At 37.5% G+C, this 15,145-nt stretch overlaps 1 protein-coding gene across 1 annotated transcript in view; it reads left to right on the top strand.

Moving 5' to 3' along the window:
• Window positions 1-10,728: 10,728 nt before the first annotated feature.
• Window positions 10,729-15,145, top strand: part of LOC122843207 (ammonium transporter Rh type C 2-like) — a 4,652-nt gene continuing 235 nt past the window's right edge. The window contains exons 1-11 of the mRNA XM_044137809.1: window positions 10,729-11,002; window positions 11,469-11,661; window positions 11,795-11,945; window positions 12,024-12,171; window positions 12,252-12,418; window positions 12,518-12,655; window positions 12,859-12,995; window positions 13,554-13,678; window positions 14,054-14,127; window positions 14,203-14,279; window positions 14,367-15,145. The exon at window positions 14,367-15,145 is cut by the window's right edge and continues 235 nt beyond it. Coding sequence (XP_043993744.1) covers window positions 10,792-11,002; window positions 11,469-11,661; window positions 11,795-11,945; window positions 12,024-12,171; window positions 12,252-12,418; window positions 12,518-12,655; window positions 12,859-12,995; window positions 13,554-13,678; window positions 14,054-14,127; window positions 14,203-14,279; window positions 14,367-14,400 — 1,455 coding nt within the window. The 5' untranslated portion in view covers window positions 10,729-10,791 and the 3' untranslated portion in view covers window positions 14,401-15,145. The remainder of the gene's footprint in view (window positions 11,003-11,468; window positions 11,662-11,794; window positions 11,946-12,023; window positions 12,172-12,251; window positions 12,419-12,517; window positions 12,656-12,858; window positions 12,996-13,553; window positions 13,679-14,053; window positions 14,128-14,202; window positions 14,280-14,366) is intronic.

The raw sequence follows: 15,145 nt of genomic DNA, 5'->3' as shown, positions 1-15,145 counted from the left end.
ACACAGCTCTCACTTCATTTAGTAATCACTGAATTGTTTTAATTTAGGTTTTACTTAATGTAAAACACAACTGTGGCTGGTAAAAAGTGAGCAGCATAAAAAGTGATGCATGCATAAATGATCTTAAATCATAATTTGCTTAACTCCTTTAAAAATATCCCATTGAAGAAGAGCTTAGTGAACTAGTTCCAGGTATGAACGCAAAGTGAATCACTTTCATTCAGTTTTCTGTTCTGATTAAAGAAAAAAAATGCAAAATGACTCAAAAGGTTTGTCAAACTATTTAAATAAACAGCTGTCAGGGAAAATTGTTTTTAGTACATGGAAATGTTTTCATTACCTTTCTTGTTTTTTTCCCTAAAAGATGAACAGTAATTAGTTTTAGCTGAGAGAAGAATTTCCTTAGAAACATGTTCAAAATATTCTGCCAGTATCAACAGCGGCTGCAATATGCCAGGAGAAGTGAAAATTGTTTGAAAGAGAGTGTTCATTTCTGAATTCAGTGAGAAAATTCATATAATGAGAGGAACTGGAGTTTGGCTGCAGCACTAGGAGAGAATCTGACACGAAACTGTCCTTCAGTAAAGAAACATGCTGCAGAAAATACAAGCTTGCACTATGATGTGTAGGAGCCACTCTACACTTAAATATATTTTGATCTGTATCCACTCAAACAATTTTTACTATTTTTTCCAGTTTCCATTTGTGTACAAATGACAGACGGAAAAACAAAAAGTACTTTAAAAAAAAAAAAATATTTGAATTAATATTTAATTCAAGGAGAAATTGGGTATGAATCTGTTTAAAATAAATCAAATTTCAATCATTTTTCAGGGTCAAAATCTGCAGCTATGTTGTTTAACTTTGAGATAAATATAAATCATCTTATAAAAGCTGAGAGGTCAGCAGTGTAAAAGCAGATAATGTCAGTGAGCTGCTGCTGACACTTTTGAAGCAGGAGTCACGTGAAGTGCAGCTACAACAGAAATAGAGACAGCTGCATTTTCTAACAAGTGGTGAAATGTTGCTACTTCATTCACATCTATAACCAGTTTGAAAGAGATGATTTATTCTGCTGCATGTGCTGTTGTATCAAAATAACTTTTAAAAAGTAGCAGTATTCAGTGCATCGACTCTCGCTGGAATGAATCACAATAGTTACATTTTCCCAAACACACTATACCTGCTTCACAACGTGTGAACTTGAGTAGCATCCCGTGGTTAAGCCACAATGTTAACACACCCTACGTTGTTTTCATTTTTATATGAAGGCTTTCTGCAAGGTTTAAGAAAGTGTTTATGAAAAATTTTGACCAGAACCAGAAGACCTGAGTGGTCTGGAGAGTTGATGCAGCAACAGCAGTTTATTTATTTATTTTGTTGCTAAGCCATTCAGTGATTTATAAACTAAAATAAGTATTTTAAAGTTTATTCTCTGAGCTACATGGAGCCAGTGTAGGGACTTTTGAACTTGGGAGATGTGCTCTAACTTTCTGGTTTTAGTCAGAATGCGAGCAGCAGCATTCTGGATCAGCTGCAGCTGGAAGGTTGATTGTTTTAGGCAAACCTGTGAAAACACTGTTGCAGTAATCACTGCGACTGAAGATAAATGGACCAAGTTTCTCTAGATCTCACTGAGACAAAATCCTCGAGATGCTCTTCAGGTGATAGAAGGCTGACTTTGTAACTGTCTTTAAGTGACTCTCAATGTTTAGGTCACTACACCCAGATTTCATGCCTGATCTCCAGTTTCTATCTGTAATATATGTTGTGTTGACTCTGCTTCGTTCCTGTTTATGTCCAAAGATAATAACTTCAGTTCTGTTTTTGTTCAGCTGGAGAACATTGTGGTAACATCCACACATTGATTTGTTCCACACACTTGTTCAGTGCAAGGATGCATTCAGAATCACCTGGTGACATAGTAAAATGAGGAGACTTCATGACTAAGTGGGAGTCCCATAATTGCTGTCTTGTCTGTGTTGCTGTTGTGACTTGTCCACAGTGTAGTCCTGCATCTCACCCCTTCATTTCTGGAAATAGGCACCAGATCCCTGCAGACCTTGTATGCATAAAAGTGTTACCTCAGATGAATGGACAGATTGTTTCCTGGTGTTTATTGATGAAAAAAAACCAATGAATAGTTTTGCCTTTTCTCCCCCTGCCAAAACTGAAACTATTACCCAAAGCATTGTTCAAATGTGTTATGTGATAGGAGAGGAAAACCTTTGCTAACAGCTGCATTTTTAGAGAGTGAGCAGGTGACATTCCTGAATGACAAACACATGTCTACTGATGACTACTCTACTCTGAGTGTGTGAAGTCACTCAGAGGTTACATACTGTCACCAGAGACCTAAGAAAACACCTTTGTCTGGTCCTTTGTATCAGCTGCACAGATTAGATCAAGTTAAATAATCATGAAATTTTGTGCAGTTTCTTTTCTTGACGTTTATTTAATGTGTATTAGACATTTCAGTGTGGATAATCCTCTTTGCAGTGAGAGCACGCTTTGAGACTTTGTGCTTCAAACCTAATTCAAACCTGTAGATAAAAGAAAGAGGGCTGCACAGTTGGTAGAGCTGTTGCCTTGCAGCAAGAAGGTCCTGGGTTCGATTCCCGGCCCGGGGTCTTTCTGCATGGAGTTTGCATGTTCTCCCTGTGCATAGTGGGTTCTCTCCGGGTTCTCCGGCTTCCTCCCACAGTCCAAAAACATGACCGTTAATTGGTCTCTAAATTCTCCCGAGGTGTGAGTGTGTGTGTGAATGGTTGTGTGTCTTGTGTGTCTCTGTGTTGCCCTGCGACAGACTGGCGACCTGTCCAGGGTGAACCCACCTCTTGCCCAGAATGTAGCTGGAGAGGAACCAGCAACCCTCCTGACCCTCTAGGGATAAGGGTGTAAGAAAATGGATGGATGGATGAATAAGAGAGAAAAAAACTTCCAGGCATTCAAGTATAATATGAATATCTGTTGCTATTTTTACTAGAAATTGAATATCACGGCTAGAAATTCCCAAACAGTTATGTATGAGAATGATGGGGCGACAGCAGCTGAGGAGGTCGGAGTTGTCCAGTCACCTTCATCCGCTTTGCCTCCTGGTGACCAGCGGGTCCAGTGGAGCCGTTTTCATTTCTGTCAGTCAGCCACAGAGGAGCTGTGGCTGCAATGTAACTCCACCATGAGTGTGTGAATGACTGAATGTAGTCTGAGGTGCTTTGGCATCCTCTAGACCAGGGGTCTCAAACTCCAGTCCTCGAGGGCCGCTGTCCTGCAACTTTTAGATGTGCCTCTGCTGCACCACACCTGAATAGAATAATTAGGTCATTAGCAAGGCTCTGGAGAACTGATCTGCACAAGGAGGAGGCAATTAAACCATTTCATTCCAGTGTTTTGTACCTGTGGCACATCTAAAAACTGCCGGACGCCGGCCCTTGTGGACTGGAGTTTGACACTTGTGCTCTAGACTAAATAAAGCTCCATGCTGTTCGTGCAAAGAGGAAGGTGTGTCCCTCATCAGTCAAGACTTTCCATCCCCCCTGCAGCTGTTTTGTAATTGAAACCTTACTGGTTGAGCTTGTTTTGTGTAACGTTTAGTTCGTCTGATGAAAGAGTTGTGATTTATTTGCCTCCAAGGAAACAAAACATGAACAGAACAAAGTTCTTGCAAGATGAGAAGATTCCTCCCTGCTCTTTTGACAGCTTGTGTGATAGATTAGTTAATCAGACAAATCATTTGTCAACGTCCAGAATTACAGGCACATCTGGTTTTGAACTGCGATTCTAAGTGCACAACAGATCCAACAATTTGACCAAATTAAGATTGTCTCATTTGATTTCAACACTGTTAAAGTGTCTGTATGAGACAACAGCAGGGAGTTGTTTTTGGAGACTCTTTTGTCAAATAGTAAATCTGTCTGGAGACGATAAATTAACATTTACTCACTAGATGTTCAAGTTTAAATAATCTCAGAGTATTTGTTTTACTACACACGTCATTCTCCAATGAATTCCAAAAGTGGGAATTTTTATTGTTTTGAACTTTTAGAGATTAATTGGAAAATAAATATTTAATTAAGATCCAATGTTTTTCCAATGAACGACAATTGGAAAACAATTTAGGGAAAACTCTAAAAACAGTAATGTGTTTTTTTCTCATCTGTTTTCATATTCTATTTCTCTAAGCATTTTGTAAGTACAAATATATTTTAATTTCAGAATGAGACTGCTTTTAATTCAATATTTTTCATTTCAGGATAACGTTTTCTTTGACATATTTTAGCGTTTGTCATAAGCAAACTACAGGAGGAAGAGAAATGATCACATTCGTTGTTTGGATGATTATATATATACCGGTATATATTTCAACATGAGAATCATCATGTTTAAAAAATTGTTTCTAAAATTTTGTTTACATTTAGCAAAACAAATAAGGTGGATTATATGAGCTTTTTTTTTTTTTTTTTTTTTAATAAACCACATTCTAAAATAAACACATATATCATACCAGACAGAGGAACATTATTTAAACAATGCTGAGGATAAAATAACCTGCTTCACCTCATGATACCTGTATTTTCAACGTCAGTGTGCATTTTAATAGAGAAATAAACACGGGATTTTCTCTGATCTACTAAATGAAACAAGCAAAAGAAAAAGAAGAAGGAACTGCAAGTGCAACAACTGATGTTGCTCCGTCTGAGAATGGAGGCTGCTCTCGGTCACAGTCATTACTGTGCGTCTACCTGCGTCATGTGACGGAGATCCTGCAGAAAGATCTCTGCATGCTGTCGCATGAGGCAACATGTGAGGAGCAAAGATGCTGGCCGACAAGGCGCCCTCTGCTCTTCATGCTGAAAATTATCAGAAAGGAGCATCGCCTGCAGGGGGGCAGATTTCCGTCACCAAGAGCAAGCCGACCGATCGGCTGACGCTATGATATCTTCATGACATCTGTCTTTGTGTGGTTTCTGTACCTGCAGAGAAATTCCTCCAACATTAGTCACTTTCTGCAGGTTGACGAGTTAAATCAAAGTGTGCTCAATTTGACTACTGTGGCAGTACAGGGGGAAACCCACAACATAATTAAGCACACATCCGATTTTTGTTTGGATGTGCATTCATCTCCATTTAATCAGCCACGCTACCAGACAATGCTAACCAAACAACAGAACAATCTTCAAAGTTTTATTTTTGTTTAAATAACTGAAGGCCACTGTGGTATGGCTCACTTACCCGAGACTGACAGCCGCTCTTTGTATCTTTGCTGCGTTCATTCCAGTGCTATGCGCCACGGCATGTGACGAAGCATAACTTAGATACTTTCTTCTGATTAGATCTGAAACCTCCACACTGCTCCTCTGTCACATGTTTCATCTATTCAGGGCAATATTTTATCATGTCTTAGTGTTTATCACTTAGCTTACAAGCAGATGTTTCCACCTTTCCACAGTCCTCTGTCGTCTGTGGACTATCTTATGAGCTTTAGTTAGAAAAAAAATGTTTTGCCAAACGCTTTTATTTATCTATTTTTTTCCCTTTACTTTATAAGACATTGTATGTGAAAATAACCGGGGTTTATTCTGCTATAGCAGTTTTAGCACAGTTGAGGTTTAGTTCATAATAATGCCAGGTGTACATTTTACATCTAATACCCATTTACAACAACAAATATCAAAAAGGTGAAAAGATTGTTTTTAACATTTTGAAGTGGGGCTCTGTAGATTAATCATCAGCATCCAGTGCACTTGTTAGCTTTGAATAATCCAAGTTTTGTAGAATATTTGCCTCCCCATAAATTGGTCCTGGTGGTTCTTGAATCACGAAGCAAGTTTAAGAAGATTGACGATAATGTAAAGTTAAAGTAAACTTTAATTAAGCTGCTGTAGGAACAAAGCAGGTCTGGTTTGGCTCTTATCAGCAAACTCTGACTTCAAATCTGGATGTACTCATACTTTATGAATAAATCCACGTATATTAAAGAATATACTTACACGCGTTGATCGTTTTATTGCTTGTTTTTGACTCAAGGAAATCTAAGCGCTCCCTGTTCAAAAATTGTCCCACCCTCAGCAGCAATGGATGAAAAATGTAAAGTGAACATTGTGTTGTAACAGAGCTCTCACTCACTATAAAGGTGACAAAATGCAGTCGTCTTTGCTGGTGCAGTCTGCAGTTTGTAAACAAACGCTACTGTTGCACCTCAACTCTTGTTGAAACAGCGTCCTGTGGGCTTTGAGCTAAATCCAGCTGCACACTCTTTCAATATGATTATTAATCAGGACTAAACTGACACAGCAGATGCAATAAAACATCTTTAGGCTCTAATTCTGCATTTCCAGTATCAAAGGGTCATTGGGGGAATCTTAACATACATCACGGTTCCCTGATTTGTTTAGGTGATTTATTAATTATTTTGACTTTTCTAGATACAAAGACTTGTATTTTACATTCACTATTCTACTTGTATTTTATTCTAGCTGGGGCTTAGGTAAAGGACTCATTTATGAAAACAGAATCCTTTGTTTATTCTTTATTTAATTAAGCTTTTAAAGGAGTGGTTGACGAGATTGATGGTGTGTTTTAAGAGTTTTTGCGTGAACTTTTTTACGTTGATAGTTTTTGTCGCGTCAATAAAACAAAGTCACTCTGCTGGGTTTCCTTAGACAAACATTTTTAAACTACAAATAATTGATTGAGCGTACTTTTCAATAAAGATGATTAATTGGTATATTTGTGTGATTAAATTGAATATTTTTGTAAATTTGTTGTGAATGGAGTCTATGTAAATACACTGAATTGAATTGATTTTAAGTATTGCTCAACACATTTTCTGTTCTTATGCTTTCATACCTTTTCTGTTTGAATTAATTCTGTAATTTTTAACTTACACCAGTTTTTCTCACCCTATTAAAGGCTAGCTGGTTTCACTGTTAAATAAGGGGAAGTAAATAAATATTAGATGCATTAAAACAGACTAACTTTTCCTTCTTTACCTTCTAAAGACCATAAACTCAACAAATCCTGAATTTTTTGTAGCTGAAAAGGAAAACTGACCAAGGCTGATGATTGCTTAGGGAGTTTAGAAATAGTTATCCAACAACATTGGATAACGTTTTGGACGTTATCCAACTACGTCCAAAACAAACTGACAAATTATAATAATAAATTATTTTAGTGTGGAGACTTTCTATATGTCTACACTTTGCATGGAAACATAATAAAATCATATAATTATAATAAAACATTTGATAATTTCTCTAAACTTATGACAGCCGCATTTCTAGCATGACCCAAATGTTTACAAAGTACTGAATAACAGCAAGATTTATTTTTGCTTGAGGGATTTTCAGCAGCCTGAATGCTTCTGTATAAAGATGTTTAAATGTGACCTTGTGACTCAGTGACATTCCTCATTTTCATGGCACTTTGTCTCCTGACTGAGGACTCTCTGTGTCTGTAAACATGTTTTTCATCAACCAAAAGGAGTAAAGTGTTCCTTAGAAGAGTGTTAGAAAAACTGATCTAGGTTCATTTACTTATGAGTTTAAGGTAATGTTTTCATATTATTATTTTGTGTGTTGCTTGTTTGACGTCTTTCTTTTGTGGTACATCATTAACTGTTTTTAGGATGTTTGCCTGGAGGCTAGAAACATTTACACATTCCTGTGTCCTCAGCTGCTGTGGTCATTGGCTGATTGTTTTATTAGCTTCCTGTGAAACTGATTGGTAATGGTCAGCCTTGTGTCCTTGTAAGGGCATGTCCACAGAAGGTTCCGGATCATCCTGTAGTAAAGGTCTTTTAATTCATTGTGTGAAAAAGCCAACCTCCTTCTTTGTAATCATAATAAAAGGCAGTTGGGGACTGAGAGCAGACGGAGTTAACCACAGACAGTGTTTGACGGCGGTTCTCCGCGTCTGGCTCAGCTTCCCTTTTCTGCAGAAAAGCAATTTGTGTTTTTGGTTGATTCCTTGCAGGTTGGGAACTAAAATAGACCCAACAAAGAGCCTTTTAACAGATGCATATTATCTCTTTACTACTTATGCAGCATTTATGCTTTTGTCAACTTTGACAAAGTGGATTTAATTTTGACCTGGTCATATTGGCTAATTGAAATACTAAACAACATTGTAAATATAGTGGAAAACAAGCATGATAAAAATGGAAAATACAGTCCAGATAATCAACTTAGAAGAAACTGTCTGACAACATGAAGTAGGCAGCAGAAAAGTAAGAACATCAACACTCTATACTTTGATTTAAATGATTTTAAGACCAGATGAGAAACAAAGAGATCTACTGGTTTGAAAATGGTTAAAAGCTTAAATTAATACCAGAAGTCAAACTTGATGGTGGAAACATGAATTCAGCTAAATAATAAATAAATCCCAAAAGAGAACATCTGACTACCAGTTTGTGAACTTAAGTTCTAACCCAGTTGGGAGAATGATGCAAAACATATTAGCAAGTCCGATTAGATGGCTAAAAATGAGAAGGTTTGCAGTGGCCTAGTCAAAGTCTGGACTTTAATTTGATTCCAATATTTATACTTGAAAATCCTTAAATAGGGATGAATTAACAAACCCCTCCACAGTGATGAGTGAGTCTTTGTCGGTTGTCATGCATCCATTTCGCCAATTTTTGTTTCCGCCAAGTGGTCATATTTACACTCCTACATATTTAATTTTCACATGACATCAGGTTGAATTTATAGGTTTTTTCACTGAATAAAGGAAATCATAATTCAGAAACTTTTGATGCTAAAATTGGTTCGATTATCTGAAAAATGTCAGTGTACAAAAAAGGAGCAAGACAAAATGTGGAAGAGATCTGATACTTTTTAACTTGGAATACAAAATCTTGCTTACAAATTTGCATTAATTTAGCATTCAGCACATATTTCTAAGAACACAAGAAGATAAATTACTTAACATACACTTTGTGTCTATACTTTCAATTCAGTTACCTACAAGAAAACATATTTATGTTTTGTTTTCTAGATATTCTTGCAAACAAATTTTAGAAACTGAACACGTCAAATGAAAACACAGCAATAAAAAACTCCAGCACTCAAAAATAATATTATTACTATTGTTTAATCGAACGTTGCCATCTTTATCATTCATAGATCCTTAGAGCATCCTGGGAATTTATCATGAAATCTCTGACTAGCCAGTGTTACATAAGTGTGAGGTGAATATGTTTAAATGAGAAAACAGATATCGAGTGGAATGTTCTAGGTGTCACTCAGGGAGCCATACCTGAAATATGATGAACTCTTTAACTGTAATTTATCTTTGGTCAGGTGATCAGTGAGATATGAAGCACACAAAACGTTTTTAAAGGTGGTGAGCATGTGACTTTGAATGTGGGCAAAGACGTTCCTCACACTCTACTGCAAAGAAAATGGTCAAAACTGCTCGCAGTGACACGTTAAACTGGTAAAATATGAATATAATGAAGAAGAAAATACGTTTTGTTATTCTAAATATGACATTTTGACATGTAGATTGTCATTATTTTAAATCTAATTAAAAGTAGTTAAAAATTACATTTCAGATTTTACTTTAAAATGTGAAAAAAATCTTCACTTCAGCTTGAGCTTATTGAGGAACTCTATTTTACATTTTGAGCATATATTTCAGACATTGAAGTGTTTTTTCTTTCATCTTCTCATTTAATCCACAATATTTTGCTTTATGATTAAGTGTACATTTTGAATCCCAGTGAAAGAGTTTTTTTCATTTCTGGAACTCAAACCAGAAATTTGAATTCTGGTTTAAGCATAAAAATGTCCTTTTCATGCTTAACATGTAGAAAATGACATTCTGAAATTTAAACTTGATTTTCTGTTAAACTTCACTTTCTCCCAGAATTACTTTGTAGTGATGTCAGTTTGAAAAGTTTTTATACAGGCCTTCTTCACTTCTTCATCCAAGATCCTTTAAAAACTGCACACATTATCTGATTTGCAGTAACTCTCATCCAAACATTTCCAAATTAATAAACGTACCAGCAGTATTCTTTAAGTCACTGACCTTCTGCACCCAGTTTCTTCAGGTTTGCTCTCCTTTACCAGGAATTAGCCAGAAAAGATCGTAGGAGATTCTGTTACTGTGTCTAATTTTATGATGCTCAATTGTCAACAATATTCATCCTGTTGTATATTGTTTATTTATACATTTGCTTTGCATTTTGCCTATTGTTATATGTTACTTTTCCCTGTGTAGTGCTGTCAGTTGTATATCTGATACTGGAGCAAAGACATTTCACAGATTACAGTTAACCTCTAATTCCTTTAAATATTTACAGTCCCTAAAACATTAACTATAAGTTACTAATATGTCAGAGATTTATGTGTCTCTGATATCTCCGTGTTACCAGTTACCAGGTAAAAGTTTAACCTGTTCTCAAAAAGGTGAAACTCAAAAACCTTTTCCAATAATCAAACAAACAGTGCAACCTTCTTTCAAACATTTAGAGAAATAACATAAAATGAGGACATGCAAACATTTTTCTTTTTAATATTACATTTCTGTCTGTGCTGTGTTGCGCTTTCCACTTCCTGTAGCCTTTTCCAGAAGTGATATTATGAGTCTACAAACATCAGATGAGGCGTGGCTTTGTTCTCAGCAGGTATAATGAGTCCACACCTTGCTTCTGGGTGGTGGACGAGATCCCGCCCCCAACACAAATCGCTTTATAAAAATGATGACATGCTATTGCCAGACACAGACGGGGCACCGGACTGACAGGACCAGTACCAGAAGAGGGTCAGCACCATCATCATCATCATGGGAAACTGTTGCGAGAGACTGGGTCCACAGAAGAACACATACATCCGTGTGAGTCTGCCAGCCGTCTGCTTTGTCTGGCAGATTGCTATGATCGTTCTGTTTGGGGTTTTCATCCGCTATGACAAGGAATCAGACTCACACTGGGTGGAGTACAAGCATAAAAATAACCTCACCGACATTGACAATGACTTCTACTTCAGATATCCCAGTAAGTATGAAAAGGTTGCCAGAGATTTTAGTGCAGGTGTGATGGATGTTTGAGAAAAATTGTCTGAATGCAAAATGTGCTTTTGTCAGTTTCCTTCTCTGTCAGGGAAAATTTAGGTACTTTTCCACAGAGCCAAAGAAAAGACCAGAAACTAAGAACTAATTTATGGGAAAATATTTAATTAAAGATTATCTATCTGTTTTTGTCATATCTATTATCTGGGTGGCCTGGACGCAGTTGAACAAAACTGTATTCTGCAACAAAAGTCTTCTGCAAGTTCTCTCATAAAATATTATTGCACATATAGGAAAAAATCATGAATGAAACTGACCTCGCTTTTTAATCATGCAGATTGGATTTGGAGTTGTACAGATATTGTTGTTTTTAAATTTTTTGAGAAACTGCGTCGTCTTGTTCAGAATAGGCTGTTACATAACAACCCCGTCGTACGTTTCTACACCTGCAGGCTTCCAGGACGTCCATGTGATGATCTTTGTTGGATTTGGTTTCCTCATGACGTTTCTGAAACGCTACAGCTACGGCGGCGTGGGCTTCAACTTCCTGATCGCCTCGTTCGGCCTGCAGTGGGCTCTTCTCATGCAGGGCTGGTTCCACTCCCTTGATCCGGAGACTGGAAAAATCTACATTGGCGTTGAGAAGTAAGTACTTCTCTCTGTGGAGTTTATTATGTAACTAAAGTGAAACTGCATTCTTTCACCTGTCAGCTGATGTGATCTGTGAAAAATGAAGACATATTTCCAGTTGAGCTTGAACTCGCCTTCTTCCAAACAGCATCATCAATGCAGACTTCTGCTGCGCCGGCTCTCTGATCGCCTTCGGTGCCCTGCTGGGTAAAGTGAGCCCCGTCCAGCTCATGGTTGTCACCTTGTTTGGTGTCACTTTGTTTGCTGTGGAGGAATACATCATCCTTGATCTGCTTCACGTGAGTCTGATTGGCCAATCAGACCAGATTTCATTCCCTTTAGAGAGAGTTTTTCCTGACGTGTCGCTAACGTTACAGTGCAGAGATGCTGGAGGATCTATGGTCATCCACTGCTTTGGAGGGTATTACGGACTGGCCATCTCCTGGGTGCTCTATCGACCAAACTTACATCAAAGTAAACAGCTCCACGGGCCCAACTACCACTCGGATCTGTTCGCAATGATTGGTAACTAGAGCTTTACTTTGGCTTAAAACGTGGAACTCTTCTCTCACAGATCTTTAGATAAATTATTAATCTGATTGCAGGTACATTGTTTCTGTGGATGTACTGGCCCAGTTTCAACTCAGCCATCGCAGACCACGGCGACGGACAGCACAGAGCGTTCATAAACACCTACATCACCCTCGCCTCCTCCGTTCTCACTGCTGTTGCCTTGTCCAGCATGTTCCACAAAAGAGGAAAATTGGATATGGTACATTTGCTAAAGCAGAATCTCTTAATAATGCAATAATCAGGCATGTTTCTCATGTTGGTCGTGAATAACATGTCCTCTGCCCGCCTTGTGCAACAGGTTCATATCCAGAATGCCACTCTGGCAGGTGCTGTAGCCATGGGAACGGCAGCAGAGTTTATGATCACTCCTTACGGCTCGCTCATTGTGGGCTTCTGCATGGGCATCATCTCCACCTTCGGCTACGTCTTTGTCTCAGTAAGTCTGCATGTTTTCACTGTGGTCATCTGCAGACGTAGAGGTGAAAAAAAGACAAGAATGTGTTTTAAACAGGAAGTTGGCAGCATGGCAGGAAAGTACCAAGTTACTAAGATGAGTTATTTTAGGCACATCTACACTTTCAATATGAAATGGACAGATTGAGAAAGTACTTCTAAAAACAACTTTAATTTTGTTCACAGCCCTTTTTGGAGAAAACCCTAAAGCTCCAGGACACATGTGGTGTTCACAATCTGCATGCCGTCCCAGGAATGCTTGGCGGCTTCATCGGTGCTATCGTTGCTGCAACAGCTAATGAGGAAGTCTACGGTAAAGAAGGGTGAGCCGAATGAACACAGTCATAACTCAAACCTCATTCAACCCTGACCAGAAAACTTTAGCTGTGGCAGTGGTGGTTCTCTGTACTAGCCCCTCCTGCTTTCTCAAATGAGGCAATAATAACAAAAATATCAAGAAATGTAATTGCTGTAAACATTTTTGTTTTGATTTATTCATTTCTAGATTTACATTCTGATATTTGACTCAATTTGGGGCCATTTTGCACAAATCAAAGACCACTTATAGGCCAAATCCTAAGCATTTCAGTTTCCGCTTTCAGTGCAGTCAGCCAAAAGAGGTGCACAACTAATCGCTCATCGGTCAGATCACTGATTTGGTACTTATATTGAAATAATCACTAGAAAGATGCAGAAAAGGGAGAAAATATATGTTTTTTTCCTTTTGACACACCCCAGACCTTGGTTCTCCAGACGGATAGTGCGACTGGCAAAATCTCCTTACTTCATCAGACTATTAGATTAGCAACTGATGTAAAAATGTGTTAACCATCCATCAAAATCTGATATACATCTCTATCTACATTTTTACTTCCGCCTAGGCTGATAAATGTATTTGATAAGGAGGGCAAATATGCAAACCGAGGAATGGGAACGCAGGGAGGATATCAAGCTGCTGGGACATGTGTGTCGATTGCCTTTGGACTGGTTGGGGGAGCCATTGTTGGTGAGTTTAAAAGAAGTGTGATGCAGCTGACTTCAGTGCTTATTTTGGCAATGCATTTTCAGAGTGTTATATATATATATATATATATATATATATATATATATCTATATATATATATATATATATATATATATATATATATATATATATATATATATATATAAAACGTTAAATCTGAGTCAGACTGACTGACTTAGCATGTTAGTAACATTAGTAATATTAGTAATGTTAGTAATAGTAATGTTAGTAATATTAGCATGTTAGCAGTTACTAACATGCTAATATTTCTTTATGAAATGAGTATACATGTACATGGAGATGTGAAATCTACTGTCATCAAAGGACGCCAGAGGTAATTATTTTATTTTTTTAAAGGGTTCATCCTGAAGTTTCCTATCTGGGGTGACCCTGCTGATGATCACTGCTTCGACGATGAGGCTTACTGGGAGGTAAGATCACCTTTTCCACCACTAGATGGTGCTCTTTCCCTTTAATTTACGTCTCTAACCAATATAATTTTGCAGCTTCCTGAGGAAGAGGAGGAGACCCTTCCTCCTGTTTTGGAGTACAACAACCACATGATTCACAAAGGCCAAGACATGTAAGCGTATTCACACGTTTACACTATTTTAGCCCCTTTTTTTCTGAACCTCTAGCTGACTGTGACTTTCTTCTTTCCTTCTGGCAGAACCGAGTCCAGTTTCTGTGTTGAGCAGAGTTAGAGACAAGCTGCTGGCCCAAGTTTTAATTTGAACATAATGCAGCTCTTCAGCAACATAATTTATGAAGGTCTTCACTTTGCCATTTTTTCTTTTTTTGACGGCTTTTACACCTGAAACAATAGTCAGGATCTGATTATTGGAAACTAAAATGTTAAGTATGTTTCTTTTTGGATCTAAAATCAGTTCAATCAGATTTAATGTGGACCTTTCATAGAGGAGCAAATGTTCTAAATTATTGCTGTGACCATGTTTCTTACTCCAGCCTGTATGATGTGAAGTTGGATGTTTTTTTGTTCTATAAGCTGATTTTCAATGTAATTACGTTTTCAATGTAATTATGTCTGAAGCAATTTAACTTACTACAGAAGATTGCATAGCTGAAAAGGCTTTTAAAGTGTGTTATTTTATGTAATGCAAACAGAAAATAATCAGGTTTGAAAAAGACTTGTGTTGTCAAATATGGCAGGTTTGAATAACGTATCGTCTGCATTTATCATTAATTCTTACAGAGTAACTATGACACAATTTATTCAGTTTGATTGCTGAAATGTTGATTGTTAACTCCAGTTGCACCAACAGGAAAACTCAGATTTCTAACCAACGTGTGCTCCATTAATGACTGCATCTCATGAACAGGATTGTGCTAAAATGATATGTGTTAAGGAAAACAGGACTAATTTCTGACAGCTACTGTTTGAATATATAATTACATCCCCTTTGAATTGTTTGTAAAGGTTTATGAGGG

Source organism: Gambusia affinis, linkage group LG02 (genome assembly GCF_019740435.1).
Source record: "Gambusia affinis linkage group LG02, SWU_Gaff_1.0, whole genome shotgun sequence".
In the NCBI taxonomy this organism is placed as follows: Eukaryota; Metazoa; Chordata; class Actinopteri; order Cyprinodontiformes; family Poeciliidae; genus Gambusia; species Gambusia affinis.
The sequence above is the reverse complement of the archived record's forward strand: the minus strand, read 5'-3'. Positions and strand labels throughout refer to the sequence as shown.